General features: G+C 46.0%; 2 protein-coding genes across 2 annotated transcripts; one reads left to right on the top strand and one right to left on the bottom strand.

Moving 5' to 3' along the window:
* Positions 1 to 770: 770 nt before the first annotated feature.
* On the bottom strand, positions 771 to 4,033 carry LOC308306188 (uncharacterized protein; the record flags this gene model as incomplete). The annotated part of the gene is made up of 3 exons (XM_080751089.1): positions 771 to 1,334; positions 1,829 to 2,000; positions 2,643 to 4,033. The coding sequence occupies 3 exons, from the start codon at positions 4,031 to 4,033 to the stop codon at positions 771 to 773; spliced, it is 2,127 nt and encodes a 708-aa protein (XP_080607215.1).
* An 8,305-nt stretch (positions 4,034 to 12,338) lies between these two features.
* LOC308306187 (histo-blood group ABO system transferase 2-like) lies at positions 12,339 to 13,217 on the top strand (the record flags this gene model as incomplete). Its single annotated transcript, XM_080751088.1, has 1 exon — positions 12,339 to 13,217. The coding sequence occupies one exon, from the start codon at positions 12,339 to 12,341 to the stop codon at positions 13,215 to 13,217; it is 879 nt and encodes a 292-aa protein (XP_080607214.1).
* Positions 13,218 to 16,567: the final 3,350 nt, after the last annotated feature.

The raw sequence follows: 16,567 nt of genomic DNA, 5'->3' as shown, positions 1-16,567 counted from the left end.
GACAGCGCTACAGGTTCGGATTAAGGACCATGGACAGCGCTTCAGGCTCCACTTCAGGACCGTAGACAGCGCTACAGGTTCCGCATCAGCGCCCCGGACAGCACTGCAAGACCATGGACGCTAGCAGTTCCTTAGTTTTGAACTTCTGACCATTATCCCCTTCAAATGTTTTCCCTATTTGCTCAAATCCCTTATTGTAACCAATGATGTTGTGAATGTAAATTACAAACTGGCAGATAAAAAGCGGTCAGCAGGAGTGTTTTGTAAATCTGCCCAGTTACACCATAATAATGAATACAGCACTGATATCCTCACAGTGCAATCACAACATAGGCCTACTTGATATAATTGTATAATATAGGAAAACGACCTCTACATAAGCAACGAGTTTAGCAGTTTTTCATAATTTGCTTTATACTGTGTGATAGGCTACCTCAGTGGGTTCTAAACGCCAACGGTTACAAGTCTGTAACTCTGATTTGGTTCCGTTCAAGTTAAGGGTGGTCCTTGACAAATGTAAATGTTTGTGAACCACTGGGCTATAATTCCATAGCCTGGCAGTGGTTCTCAAAGTGGATTCCAGGGACACCATGGGTTCCTTTAGGGGGGGTCTAAATTGATCCATACAAGTCTGTAAGTAACTGTGTACAAATGGAACCAAATTAACCCGTAAGGGTTCATTTGTACGCTGTCAGAGTTAAGGGGAGACCTTGAAATGTATAAGAGTTTGAGAATCACTTGTGTAGGCTATATAGCTCGAGATGTGTGTGTTAGGGTCTGACGGCCATCTGTAAGAGCATGACCTGCCGGTTCTCGCTGGGATGAGACTTGTTGATGTGCCTGGTGAGGCCCGGGGAGCTGTAGAACGTGGACGGGCAGTGTTTGCAGGTGAAGATCTGCTGCTGCTCGCCGTGCTCCTGCTCGTGTTCGTCGGCGCCGCCGTTTCTCTCTTCCCTGCTGTGCACGTGGTGGTGGTGTTGGTGCTGCTGCTGCTGCTGCTGGTGGTGGAGGAGCTCCGGTCTGAGACCCACCAGCATCTCGTCCCTCATCGCGTGCCACAGACGGTGCTTGTCCCTGATGTCAGTCGAAGGGAAGCGCGCGCCGCACAGGTGGCACGGGAAGACCCGAGTCAAAGCGCCGCCGTCCCCGCCGCCGTTGAGGACGTCGCGCTGCTGCTGCTGAGCTCCGCCGTACGGAGGCGAAGGAGGAGGAGGGGCCGACAGCTCGTGCGCCGCCAGGTGTTTCCTGAGGTAAGCTTGTCGGCGGAACTTCTTGCCGCAGTACCGGCACTCGTACACCTCCTCCCCCGGTGGTGAGTGTACGAACGACGGCAGCTGAGGAGGGGGAGGGGGAGGGAGAAACCGGTGGTGTAAAGTTACTAAGTACATTTACTTGAGCCTACAGTTTTGAGTTTTGATTTTTTTTTTTTTTTTGTACTTTATTGGAGTATTTCAATTTTCAGTAGTGGATCTTTTTGAGAAATTTGCGGATTTCTGCAAAAATCCGCACCATTCCCATTGAAATGCATTGGTGGAATCCACTCTCAGCATGGGTAGAATAGGCTATTAGTTTGGTGTGACCACCATGCCCTTAACAGAGTATTTCTACATTGCAGACACTTTTACTTAAAGTACTTAAAGGGGAGAACTGAGTTGTTATGTGGAAATAAGAAAATGTAATCCCCCCCCTTCAGCCTTCTGTGTTGCCTAAACCTGGATACTAATACTTTGATATTGCAAAGTACACCATGATGACATCATCACGGTGTACTTTGCAAAACAAACCCCCAAATCAATGAATTAGTAAGAAATGTGAATAATTTTCCCACCACTGGGAGAGACAGCGGCCGCTGGTCCGCGCAGAGCTCCTCGGTGGTGGTGGTGAGCGGCAGGAGGCTGACGCTGGAGGGAGGGCTGTCCGCCGCTCTCACCAGACAGCTGTCTGAGTACCGGGGAGGAGGAGGCGCCAGGCTCTCGCTGCCGTCAGGACCGTCTCGAGACCTGTATTATGGGGTTTGCGACGAGCGTAACATTTTAGTTGGCGATTAAAAGACTGAATTGTTCTTTTTGTTGGCATTGAACGTTGAACATGTGAATACAAAATAGTTGTCTTTCTTCTTTTGCATTAGAGGCGTTGTAAACAGAAAATGTATAGGCTATACAGATAACTTAAATAGAAATGAATAATCAAAAATCAATGCAGCTAATCTGTATCCTATGGTTTTGTTGACTTTAATAATAAAAGTTACTAATTTATATTTAATCGACAAAGACCAGACTACAATTTCAGAAGACTAATGTGTTATTCAAAAGATAGGACTATAAGATTAAATCTTTGCTGTCAAAATGAACACTGCATTAAGACTATGAATTTGATTTTAGTCGACTAAGACTAGGCTAGACTAAACAATTTCAGAAGACTAAGACAAAAACTAAATGCGTGTTATTCAAAAGACAACAAAAGAATTTGCTGTAAAAATGAACACATGGCTAAAACAAGCTCACAGCGGGTCCACTATGAGCTTGTAGATGTATTTATTTGCACTTTTTTTTTAATAATAATTGATACAAACGAATGGGAAAGATTCAGACAACTATGCAAAAAAACAATCAATAATTGCCGATATATCTGTCAGAATAGACCTGCCGTGTAGGAGCAGCAGAGAGGGCTCTCGGCGGAGACGGGAGCTGTCCAGCGCGCCGTGGTGCTGATTCCCGTTGACCCGCAGCAGCTCGTTCTCTTTGCCCTCCGTCTGCTGCTGCTGCTGCTGCTGAATGAGACCACGTTCCTCCGTTAACGCCGCGGTCTTGTTGTTGTTGTCGTTTACGTTGTTGTTGTTGTTTTTCCCGCCCTGGGCGTCCCCGCTCACCGGACGCGGTTTGTGCCAGCGGCGATGCGAGGCCAGGTTGGCGGGGCAGCTGAAGACCTTGTCGCACTCGGGACACCGGTACTCCACGCGCACTATCCGGGAGCACTTGTGCTGCGCGAGGGAGAAGGGGTCGAGGTATTCCTCCTTGCACAGCTGGCAGATGAACTCCCCCAGCGGCTTGCCGGCGACGCCGGAGGCGCCCTTGCTGTCCCGCTGCTGCCTCCGGAGCTCGGGGCACTCCTTCTTGATGCGCAGCCCCAGCACCGGCGAGGTGGTCACCTCGTCCTCAAAGTTCAACCTTCGGTTCACTTTGAGCTTCTTGGCGGCGGGTCTGCTGCTCGCGCGCTGCTGCTCCAGGAACGAGCGCTTTTTCGCTGCGACGTTCTGCTGCTGCTGCTGCTGTTCACACAGCAGCGTCAGCGGAGGGAACAGGTGCGCCTGGTGGTGCGCGACGTTCGCTTCGTACGTTTCGCTCTCCGGCGCGCGCTCGAACGGCAGCGCGTGGTGCATGTGGAGGCGGCGGTGGTGGTGGAGGTGGCGGCCGCTGGCCAGCAGCCTCTCGACGGAGGCGGACAGCGATGATGGCTGCGTGGAGCTCAGGAGGAAAGGCAGCTCCGCCGGTAGCTCTGACACCGGGGGCGACGCCAGGCACCGGCCGGGGAACAACGAGAGTCTCTCCACCTCCTCCCCCTCCCCGTGCTGCTCCGGCAGTCTGGTGCCGACCGGCTTGATGGGGCTGTAGGGGTCCGTCAGGGTCGGGTCGCGGGGAGAGAAGCGGGGGGAGTCCCCCCCGGCGGTCAGAATGTCCACTTCGGTCACCTGCAGCAGATCCTCGCTCTCCGGGAGCTGCGCGCGTCGGTCCGCCTCCGCCTCCAGCGCGGACTCCACGTGCGCACTCCACGGCTCCTCGCGCCGGGACACCTGGAGCATCTCTGGCCGCTCGAACGGCAACACGCTCATCACCTTGTTGTCCCGGTGGAGCGGCGACGTGTCGTCCGCCGCCGCCGGTTCTGCTTTAGCACTCGTGTCACTGTCGTTGTCATTGGGCCTGTTGTTGTTGCTGCCGTTGTCGTTGATGTCATATATTGTCGCCGTGTCGTTGCTCCGTGACCGGTACGACGCCGCGCCACGCCGGTTCCTCTTCACCAAGAATCCCCGTGGCATGACGACGGGTCGCCGGGGAGAGAGAATTAAGCACAAGCCCCAACTTCTGGTTCTCTCCGGGAGCACTTTGGGGGAAGTTGTTGAGGAAGAGACGGAGGAGAGACGCGCTCCGCTCCGGACCGTCCCGTTGTTGACGAGGAGAGCTGGAGGCAGGTGCTTGTGATGAGAGGAGGATCAGGGATGACAGCGCTCTGTGGCAGCGTGCGTACTGCGCGCTTTGTTTTTTATCCCCAAGGTGGCCTTCTCTCTCTCTCTCTCTCTCTCTCTCTCTCTCTCTCTCTCTCTCTCTCTCTCTCTCTCTCTCTCTCTCTCTCTCTCTCTCACACACACACCTTTCCCACTCGTTATCAGCCGGGTCCTTCTTGACTTCTTATCATCATCATCATCATCAGACCGTGCAACAGAAAACAGAACGATATAAAACAGGAGGCTATAACAGCAATTGTTTGCTGTTTGTTACTTTAGAAGTTCATAAGCATAGGAAAAGCACAGCACAATTCAGACAAGGTCAGGTCTACTAATAGGATTTAAACCCAAGAAAGCACTATATGGCTTGTTTTGGGGTCCTTTGCATACTTTTGTTCGATTAGGCCTAATAGACTAATGATTGTTACAGTTATTGAATTAAAATATAATGTCCTTTCGTCAATAACTTGGAAATTATGAACTGAAGCAAGTAACAACATTTAGGCGCTGTGTCTCAAGTGTGGATATCTTGCAATCCATTGGTTTATTATTATTATAGTAGCCTATAGTGGCTTAAGAGTCATGATAAGATATCCATACACTTTGTGTAGAATCTGTGCTGAATGTGGTGAGGTGTGATCAGGAACAATAGAGAGGCTCAGTGGGGATTCAGATACACATCATGCTGCTAATAACCACTTCAGCCTTTGCTGAACTGTGTGATAATTGCATCAAACGGTGGGAATATTTCGGGGGTCGCTTTCCCTTTGTGTGTGTGTGTGTGTGTGTGTGTGTGTGTGTGTGTGTGTGTGTGTGTGTGTGTGTGTGTGTGTGTGTGTGTGTGTGTGTGTGTGTGTGTGTGTGTGTGTGTGCGCGCGCGCTGTCATTATCTCCCAAGCATAAACCGAAGCGTGGTGAAAAAGAAAGATTCGGATCTGGTGTGAACCCATTTCCGAGCTGCCTGCCAGCGCACGCACGCACGCACGCGCTCGAGAGGTTATTCACACCGCCCCCTCCCCCAAAAGAAGCTGCTGTTGCTGATAAGAGATCGGAGAGAATCATCCATCCATCCGACCCCTCGGGGGAGGCCGGGGCCAGGCCCGCTACCCGGGCCAAGTGCTCTACAGCTCGGCCAGCCGTCCAAGAAGGCCTGCCCCGGCATCGCTCCCTGGAAATCAATCAAGGAGGATGAGCGTGAGAACGCCGGGCTTTCGGTGTCGGTCTGTTGTCTTGACAATAGTCTAGTAATTCTAGGGAAAAAATCCACTCAGGTTGGAAAAAATTGTGTTATTTAGTTTCTCAACTGATTCTGACAGGAAATTAGGTCTACTAGCCAGGATAAAAAATCTACCATAATCTGCTCACTGCAAATACCCACAGTGGCCAAATCAAGTTGGGCTCCCATCGACTTTCTATACAGGAGGAAAATACCCAGAAAAAAAATCTGCTTTAAGTAGGATATGAGGGGTCTAACTAGGGGTTTGTCATGATGCTGAATCCATTGCAAGCATTTGTTTTGCACAAAAAACATTCCTTGGGCTAAAAATGGCCCAGAAAATGATGGTTTGGTGATGAAAAGTGATGAGTCATCACTTTTCATCAGTTTTGTGGGTGTTTTCTGGGGCCAATGAATGTTTTTTGTGCAAAACAAATGCTTGCAATGGATTCAGCATCATGACAAACCCCTAGTTAGACCCCTCATATCCTACTTAAAGCAGATTTTTTTTCTGGGTATTTTCCTCCTGTATAGAAAGTCGATGGGAGCCCAACTTGATTTGGCCACTGTGGGTATTTGCAGTGAGCAGATTATGGTAGATTTTTTATCCTGGCTAGTAGACCTAATTTCCTGTCAGAATCAGTTGAAAAACTAAATAACACAATTTTTTCCAACCTCAGCTTTATTTTTACTGGACTACAAGGACTGTCTGGGGAATAGAGATGAGATGTGTGTGGAGGAGGAGGAGGGGTGGATATGAGTGCTACACTGAAACTTTCAGTCTGAAAGTATAAAAAAAGAAACAACAGCAACAACTAATTAACCAGGTTTTCCTCTTGAGAAAATCGTCCATTTGGCGACAGCACTGATCTGTATTTTAGACATTAGATACATTTGTATTATATCTTATATTAATGGTTTACTTGTATATTGCATTCAGACGAGACCAGTATATTATACCAAGACTTTATTCTTTAGGCCCCGCCCTGCATGCCTTTGTACTGTCGGTCGGTTTTCCCATTCAATGCATTGATTCAAAGTAGACCGGGTGTCGGTTACCTTATAAAGATTTGGGCATAAATATATGGGCATGAAAATCTGCCAATAAAAATTTGGTATGACAGACATAGTGATATAACATATTTGTGTTGTTTATATTTATATATCAGGTAGAACTTGTTGGTGATGATGTCACCTAGAACGCTGCTCCTCATTGGCTAAGGGCCCTGCCTTTGTACTGTAATTTTTCTGAGGAGAATACATTTTACCTATAGAGATTTGTTATCACATACTGGTCTCGCCTTTCTGTGAGCCCACACTGATTATAGTTTTCTTTGTGTGAACTGTTTAAACGTCTCATCCATAACACTCTCCTCTAAACCAGTGTTTCTCAAACTTTTACATTTCAAGGTCTCCCCCAGGCGCCCCAGGATAAAAGTCCACTCGTCCTCGACAATTTTCCCTCCAGGCCCCCAAAATGTGGAATAAACTCCCTGTCGCACTAAGAACAACAGACTCACTCCCTAGCTTCCGCCGTGGACTGAAGACTCACCTTTTCAGACTCCACCTAAACCCTTAGCACTACTGAAACACTCATACATGACCATGACCATACATGACCATACATGAAGCTAGTTAGCATTTTTTTTTTAGGTTTTTAATTTTTATTTACTGATTATATTGTGTTTCTAGATTGATATTCATATGCATTTTTATATTGTTGTTGATGTTCTGACATATTATCTTGTTTATTATAGTTATAGTTATAACTTATAAGAACACGAGTATAATGAACCAGGTAATGCATTGTTTTAAACGCACTGTTTCACATAACATTAATATTATGTTGGCTATGTCTTGGCATTTAGAATTAAAGTGCCTCAGAAATAGCTTGACATGGCTGTAGCCCAGGGGCCTACTTATTGTAGTAAGCCATCTGACCCATGTAGGCCTACATACAGTCTAAAGACAGCTTCCTTGGGTCTGGCTTATTAGATATTCAATCAGTGTCAGAGACATGATTTTAGCCATGCATGCTGTATTATACTCTGTGTAACTTGCAAAGATTAAAGGACAGCTTTGTTATTTTACAACAAGCCTTCATATTTTTGTCAGAGGAAATAAAGGTCATGTTAAAATGTTTTAATTTACTGCTTTTTATCCTTTTAGCTATTTTAGCGATTTTGATTTCAGTATTGTGACTAAATATGACACAATAAGCTGGCGATTTCTTTATTACTATTTACAGTAACACTACTAGCCCCCATAAGTCTATAAGAGCATATAGATTGCTTGGGAATGGGCTTATTGTGTCTAAAAAGCCACTTGTGCCCCCACCACTGAAATCAAAATAGTTAAAATCGTTAAACTATGGAAAGTAAATGAAAAGATTTTTACACTCATCTTTTCTTTTCTCTAATTACAATCTAAAATATCAACCCTTAAAATATGAAACAAAGTTGACTTTGAATCCACAGGCAGCCCAATCTGGAAACCCCAAAAAATAAAAAATAAACAGCACCCTCTGCTGAATCTGCCTTGAGAGGTTGCTTGACACTCTTCCCTATAGGCCAGTCAATCTAAGCTAAAAAGGGCCTGACACGAAAGAAATTGCAATAATAATCATTCAGAGTTTTTATGATCCTTAGGGTCATCCAAGAAACATGTTGAAAGTTTCTCATTATATTCACGTGAGGGGTCTAACTAGGGGCCCACGCCTCCCCGTTCGTCTTCCCCGTCCGACACCATACAAAAACATGACACCGTCACGATGCAAGATGTAATTGTAAAGGAAATCATTGTGATTAGCAATTTACCTGTGTTTACATTGGGGGGTTAGGCTCTATATATTCGCTATATGTCTGGAAAAAAAGAAAAGACACAAAGCCTAATAGTTTCCACAATATTGCAATTTGCACTGCGCCCCTTTTTAAAATCACAACCATAAATAGCGTTGTTAAGTCACTCAATCATGTCACTTGCATCCTACATCTTGGTAAGCCTATACATATGGGAAGTGTTCGACTTTGAACATTTTCACCTATGTCCAAAAGCTGCATGTGCACCCCAGGTTGAAAGTGATTAATGCCCACAAAGGTCGATCATGCCAGGCCCCCTTTTGACAAAAGGTTTCTGAGCCAACATTTTAGGCTATAGACAATTCACAGACTTGGTCATTATGGAAGGCTGGTTCACCAGTGCCTTCTGGTGCTCAGAACCTCATACAATCAATGTTCCAACTAGAACCAGTTCTTAAAGCCACCATCCTTATCTGGAGAACATGTAGGCTTAGCTAAAAAAAAAAGGTTAAAGACCATTTTTCTGAAATCAAGTTCTAAAACAAGCATATATAGCCTACAGTATAGATGTTTTAATGAAACTTGTATTGCTCAATTTAAATGTGTTAATTTTGTATTGCTCAATTTAAATGTGCTGTCTCTGAGAAAGTCCAAGTAAAAAAAGACAGCCAAGACCAAGTTCAATTCCAAACCACAGGTTATTGTCTCCACCAGCCGAAGGCTGAGGGAGAGTATGTTTTCCCCTCCGTCCGTCCGTCCGTCCGTCCGTCCGTGCGTCCGTGCGTCCGTCCGTGCGTGCGTCCGTGCGTCCTCGCAGTTTGTGAACAGCTAATCTCAGTCACCGTTGGCCCGATCGCTGCCAAACTGAGCACACACACTCCCTGGATGCCAATCTAGAACCTCTGCCCCACATTTTTCAAATCAGCCTCATGGTGGCGCTATAACAGGCCGATTTGTGTGGCCTGGTTGTTACCAGCTAATCTCCGGCGCCGTTGGCCCGATCGCTGCCAAACTGAGCACACACACTCCCTGGATGCTAATTCAGAACCTCTGCCCCACATTTTTTAAATCAGCCTCATGGTGGCGCTATAACAGGCCGATTTGTGTGGCCTGGTGGAGACCTGTGCTCGGAAGAGCACTGCTTCTAGTTGTTATTGTGAATCGATGAAACCAGACTTCCGTCAGTGACATGACTGCTTTCTGCAGACTGCAGGCATGATGACTAATGGTTTGGATGACTAAGACATGTCCATGGCTTATGGGGTGATTTTTCAGAGTCTGGCATTATCATTCGCCTGCAAACAGAAAGCTCTTTATAAAATGGTCATCCCCTGAGACTCATAGGAAGCCAGGGGCGTCACAAGGGGTAGGAAAGTGGGACTGAGTTACTGGGGCCCAAGGTGGAGGGGCCCTAGTAACTTTAGCTATTGAAAAATAGCAGATATACAAGCTCACAGCGCGGCACCGAGTGCCGCGCTGCGAGCTTGTAGATCTGCTATTTTTGAAAAGTCGGTGAAAATGTGCGCAAGTCTTTGAATATATGTATTTTTAAGTGAACATTTGTATATTTTGAGATGGGGGGGGGGGGGGGGTCCTTCACATGAAAAAGTTTGAGCATCACTGACATGGAAACATAGGTTTCTTGGCACACATTTTCACGATTTTTCAAAAATAGCAGATCTACAAGCTCGCAGCGCGGCACTCGGTGCCGCGCTGTGAGCTTGTAGGCCTATATCTGCTATTTTTCAATGGTTAACATTCATGGGGGGCCCTCAGTGAATCCTTGTACCCAGGGCCCAGAATTTGGTGTGACGCCCCTGTAGGAAGCAATGCGCTGACTGGTGTCTGTTCAGCATGTGTCATTTCAGTCGTCAGTGAAGCGGGCTAATCCTCCAGATTGCTGAAAATGACTATTGATCTGTACCTCTCAGTCAACAGGCATGTATACGCTGTGTTGTAGCCAATGTGATCAATGTTATTGCAATTTATTGGGACCGTAGGTCGCATTTACTATGAAAACCTGCCATCCTGTGCATGCGTGCGTGATATGGTGAGGTTGCTAGACTTCTGCTGCTTGACGACCTGGGCATAGGAGTCAATTTCAGGGCACAGACTACTTTAGGGTGTCAGTCACTGGGGCGCTGCAGGGATTGGCAGTCACAGGGAAGCCGCACCGTTTTTCAACCGTGCATATACAACCTTACCATGGCCAAGTTACTGTATGTGGATATATAAGAAAATGCTCACTACTTGTGTGGATCACATATGTGGGCCTTCATTGTGCCTTCACTGAAGAGTGCAGATTATGTGGTTTTGTGTCTTGGTGAACAATTGGTATACAGTCATAGCCGTGGGAACTACGGCTCCAGCACCCCTATGGGGAAGTTTTCATTTTCTATTTAAATAAGAAAAGAACAAATCAAACATAGCAAAAATACGTTGCCTGTTGTCGTTTTTTATTTATTCATTTATATATATTGTTTTGTGCTCATTAAGTTTACAATGAGTAATACATAGTTTGGACGTCATCTTGAATGAGATTCAAAACGGAGTAGCTCTATAATTAAAAACAGCTGTGTTTGGTGGAATGCCACTAATTACAAAAGCAGAAAAAGGGGAGAAAAAGGGGGAGGGGGAGTGGAAACAAGGGGCCTTAGTCTATTTACAAGTCTCGAGTAGCAGCCGCCTGAAGGTGACTTTTCATACTAATTTTGAAGGAGGCTAGGGATTTGCACTCCTTTAAGGCTTGCGGAAGGGCGTTCCACATGTTGGTGGTATAGCTGGAGAACGAATTAGACCCTTTTATAGTGTTAAATCTAGGTTGAACATGATTAGTAGAGCTGCCTCTGGTGTTATGATCGTGGACATTCTTGACCTTTAGGAAGTAGTTTGTCAGGTACTGTACATGGGTATCTTGGAGGTGTAGTGTATCTTATACATCAGGCCCATTGCAAGATGCTGTACTCTGTCAGCTACTTTGAGCCACCCCACGCTTTCGTGGTGATGAACGGTAAGGTGGGCCCAAGGAGGAAGACCAAGCACGACCCTAAAAAAAAAGAAGCAATGATTTAACTTTAATGATTTAACTACTTCACGTGCACGTCCCTGCAAATGCATGGAACTAAAGGGGCCCGTACAGACAGTTATGACGGCCGTGCATGTTTGCATCAAGCGACAGCTGCGAGCATCCGAAGGGTGCGAGCCTATAATGAGGGCGGAAAAGCCCTCATTCATTTAGCTTATAGGCAGGCTAGACCCATTGGTTCTCTAATTTTGTCATGTCAAGGACCCCCAAAATGATATGTATTTGGCCACTGACCTTCCATCTCAAAAATATGTTTTCCAGGGACCCCAGAAGCAATGATTTTAGTTAAATTGTTCTCTCTGAAAAGAGCTGAATACACGCTGCGTGTCACTGACAACCTCCAGGCTATTACTATTCCCAAATATGGAGATGGCCTGACGTCACAGTAGCCTACATCATAGATGACATCACATGTACGTATTATAAATGTATATAACAGGCCGAGGACCTTTTGTCATTGCATTCTACATCAGTCGTCTATAGACAATTGTTGGAATACAACCGCATAAAATTCAGGGATCTTCCGGATCTAAGATTGCAAATTTTCACTGTAGGGCCTTTATTAATTAATAAGACTACAGAAGGAAGGAGCTCGGTAACGAAGGAAGGAAGGGAGGAAGGGAGGAAGGGAGGAAGGAAGGAAGGAAGGAAGGAAGGAAGGAAGGAAGGAAGGAAGGAAGGAAGGAAGGAAGGAAGGAAGGAAGGAAGGAAGGAAGGAAGGAAGGAAGGAAGGAAGGAAGGAAGGAAGGAAGGAAGGAAGGAAGGAAGGAAGGAAGGAAGGAGCGCTAACCAAACCACACCAAAGGGGAAGAGAAAATGAAGCAATATTTTAATTGTAAAAGACCCAGCGTCTTGGTGGTGGTGCTGCTGATCACTCTATTCATCCTTGGGCTGTGTCTTGGGCTGTGTCTTGGGCGGTGTCTTGGGCTGAAATACAATGAAACGCCCCCACTGGGTCCGGATCAGCCGCTCCCCGAGGAAACGCCACCACTGAGGCCACTTGTTCCAGCTTTTCATCCAATGGCTTCGAACCGGCCCTTGAAGCAACCAAACATCGTGACTGACCCGCGGCGTACTGACGTGGAACTGACGACACTGTGGCTCGCGCCGATCGTCTGGGAAGGGACCTTTGACCCAGCACTGTTAGACGCACTCTATGAACCACGCAAGATCACCGTTGCCGTGGCGGTCTTCGCGTACGGAAAGTACACCCGGTTTCTGAGGGACTTCCTTGAGACGGCCGAACGCTACTTCCTTCTGCGCACTAATGTCCGCTACTACGTCTACACAGACCAGCCGGACGAGGTTCCTTCTGTGGAGCTGGGCCGCGGACGACAGCTGTTCGTCCGCTCCGTGCAGGGCAAAGGCCGCTGGCAAGACATCACAGCTGGCAGAATGAGATACATCCAATCTTTGATAGAAAACGAGCTTCGCGGCCACGCCGACTACATATTTAGTTTTGACGTCGACATGAAATTCCATGCTCACGTTGGAACGGAGATTCTGGGCCAACTCGTCGCAGGGATACACCCAGGGTACTTCACTGTGCAGCGCAGCGAGTATACTTACGAACGCAGGCCTGCGTCGAAGGCGTATATGGCCCCTGATGAAGGCGATTATTATTACCAAGCAAACATCTTCGGAGGGGAACTGGCCTACGTTCATCATCTGGTTTCGACATGTGGACGCAATATTGAGCTTGACGCCCAGCGAGCAATAGAGGCAATATGGCAGGATGAATCTCATTACAATAAATATCTTTTCCTGTATAAACCCACCAAGGTCTTGTCCCCTGAGTATTTGTGGCAAGACTGGGTGCCCTTAAGCAAATACCGAGTGATGAAAATCAAACGATTGTCTTCGGTCATTAAGGATTACGCCGAAGTACGACCCAATTAATCCTAGCAAGCTGCAATGAGTTGTCATCAAGGAGGGTTGTGGCTACTTTTCCGCCTGCCGCCCGATCAGAAAATAGATAGATAGACAACCCAGTGGGCGAATCATGTGACGCCTCTCTGCTCTGTGGGCCTGCGCTATAAGAAGTTGCGCCTCAAATGTTTTTTAAAACATTCTTCAGAGCAACGTTTGGTTGTAAATGACGCTGTGTGTTTGTTTACATCATGTTGGATACGGCACTAAATCCACACAGTGCAGCCTGAATGCTGCAGCTGCTCTGAGCCGTTGATTAGGCAGCAGTGAATTATAGAGCGGAGTGGTCATTATACGCTCATAATTCACCGCTGATTTCAGCGCTCGACCAATCAGAATCAAGCGTCCAAACAAGCCGGGTAATAATTACTGATAGTGACTGGAGCAGCCGTGTAACTGGCAGGTCACAACACAGTCAGAACCACTGCAGCACCAGATATAAATGTTCTTTTTGGATGCATATGGACTTGGGTCACCAGGTGGGTCCCCCCCACACGATTTCTTTCTTTTTTTCTCTCTAGGGAGGGCTCTAGATCAGTGTTTCTCAACCACTGTGCCTGGGGACCTTTGGACCGTGTGCCCCTGGGAAGGGTCAAGTCAGTGTGCCCCTTGAAACTGCTTGAAAGAAAACAGCCGATCTACAAGCACACAACGCCTCGCGATAGATCTGCTGTTTTTTTCACTACTGTTGTGCAACAGCCTTGTATGATGAAGCAGGGCTTTACTTTGCGAAGAAACATAAACATTTCATTTGAAACTTGGAGATACAAGGTTTCTTCCCGACAGTGACGATATTTACACCTCCGTATTATGTTGGTGTGCCCATGGATTCTTGGGACATGAAAAGTGTGCCCATGCAGAAAAAAGTTTGAGAAACACTGTAGATGACAGGGTGAAGTGACACTTTGGAGACCTAAGATCTTTAAGGGGGGGCAAATCTTTTATTTTATTTTTCTGCAGTTGGGCAAAATGCGCTGCTCCCCAAAAAAAGGCTCACGGAAGCCTTCCCTCTCGACAACACTAGGGCAGCGGTTCTCAAACTATGGGTCCCGACCCACCGTGGGGTCGCGGGAAGGTGCCATTGGGGTCGCACATTGCCAACCAAATTAATAATTAATACATTTTAACCAAGAAACGCTTAAAAAAGTGAAGTTGTTGAACTTGCGAGACTTGCGACCAGTGTGAAACGAATGGACACTCCTGTCCCTCACACACGTGCGAGCACACACACAATCCACCGAGGAAAGACTGCATATTGAGGTTAGCAGACACATTTATTCGTAAGCCCTTGTAAGCAGAGGCAGAAACAAACTAATTTTAAGTTAACTGTTCATCCCAGGAATCCAGGATTATGTTTATAAATCGACGGGTGGTTTTTGCACCTCAGTGGGGGTATTTCACCGTTTGTCAGCCTTCTGATTGGTCCCTGAGACTCCCTGACTGGCCAACCAGAAAAAACCATTCACTTTTTGCTATCGGGGGTGGAGTTTGTGCAGTGGAGAATGTTGTTTCAGGCTTTCAGCAACTGTCCGCACTGCGGAGCACGACCTTCGTCCAGTACGGCCGCGGCAGTACGGCGCGATCTCGCTCATCATAATGAATAAGCTTCAACAAACTAGTTCACATGGACCTTATCAATGGTCTAAGAGTCACGATTGGGTACATATATTTTAAATGGGCAGAATTACGAAAAGCCAGCCTATTATGTGAGGAGAACTATAATCTGTCTGTCCTCTGCCTACCCAAGATGCAATGCGCTTTCTCTTTCTATTTCTATTCTCTCTCTGATCCAGAGGATTAAACTAATTAAAACATATATTTTCGGGGGAAAACTATGTAATTACTGTACCTTTTTCTTCCCTTTTTATTAATATCACGTAGATGTGTTTTTTTTGGTACTTTATATAGCTGTAATGAGGCTATGAAGAAAAAAAAAATCCCATCCACTACCACTATAAAAGAATCTGCAAAGATGATTCTGTCCCACTGGGATTAAACAAATTAAAACATATATTTTCGGGTAAACCCCCTGTTTTGCAATGTAACTACTGTACCTTTGTCTTCCCTTTTTATTAATATCACCTAGATGTTTTTCCTTTGGTACTTTATATAGCTGTAATGAGGCTATGAAAAAATAAAAAAATCCCATTCACTGCCACTATAAAAACAATCTGCCCAGGGTCAAATGTCCCTCCATAGTAACAGGGCAGAATGGGGCGGGATTTGCAAACTAGTGAATTAGGGGTGTTTCTGAATAGAGGTCTGCCCCCGCCCCCCGGTACGGTTTCATGATGGACCGTGTACCCTCGCAGTGTTATATTTTGATCGTGCGACGCGATGTAACATTAACATTACCGACCCGCTCGCCCGGATTGGGGAGATCATCCCAGACAGACAGACAACCAGACCAGTTGTCGAGAGTTCTCGAACATTCTTTTTGCAATATGTTAAATAAATGGGGGGTGGTAGCCTACTGGTACAAGTATGTGATTTGACATCAACGTTGACAACGAGTAATGCGCATACTTTGTACCACAGAGTATGTGCCACAGACATTAAACCGATAACCAGACCAGTTGTCGAGAGTTCTCGAACATTCTTTTTGCAATATGTTAAATAAATGGGGGGTGGTAGCCTACTGGTACAAGTATGTGATTTGACATCAACGTTGACAACGAGTAATGCGCATACTTTGTACCACAGAGTATGTGCCACAGACATTAAACCGATTATAAAATAATAATAAAAAAAACCACACACACACACACACACACACACACACACACACACACACACACACACACACACACACACACACACACACACACACAGGAAGGGTCCTTGGACCGGTCACCAGCACTTTCGCCTATAACATATTCGCCTACACGCATTTGGTCCTTTCGCCTGGCATTTTCGCCTTGGAGGAGAGTCTTTTCACCTACCTGTCTGAGCCATTTCGCCTACCCTCAATTCTGCTGTCAGACTGTCCATGTTTGCAAATTATCTCTTTGTCATTTAAATATTATAGTGACTGTGACAGTGGTGTCAAGTGAATCTAACAGTTTACTTGACATTTATTATTTACATCACATTTTATTCCTAAAAAATGGCAAAATAGTTTTTTATGCCTGTTGACAGGCAAGGTTGATTCTATAGGCTATTTAGGTGTAGCATATCTTATATAGACCTATATAGGCTAATAGCCTACATATATATTTTGTATAGCCTAATGTTAAAACAATATAGGCCTACAATACTGTTCATTTTACAATACTGTTCAATACTGCACCAAAGAATGTATAGTATCGGGACATGGATTA

The sequence above is a fragment of the Nannobrachium achirus genome, assembly GCF_963921795.1.
Source record: "Nannobrachium achirus genome assembly, chromosome: 20".
Lineage (NCBI taxonomy): Eukaryota > Metazoa > Chordata > Actinopteri > Myctophiformes > Myctophidae > Nannobrachium > Nannobrachium achirus.
The sequence above is the reverse complement of the archived record's forward strand: the minus strand, read 5'-3'. Positions and strand labels throughout refer to the sequence as shown.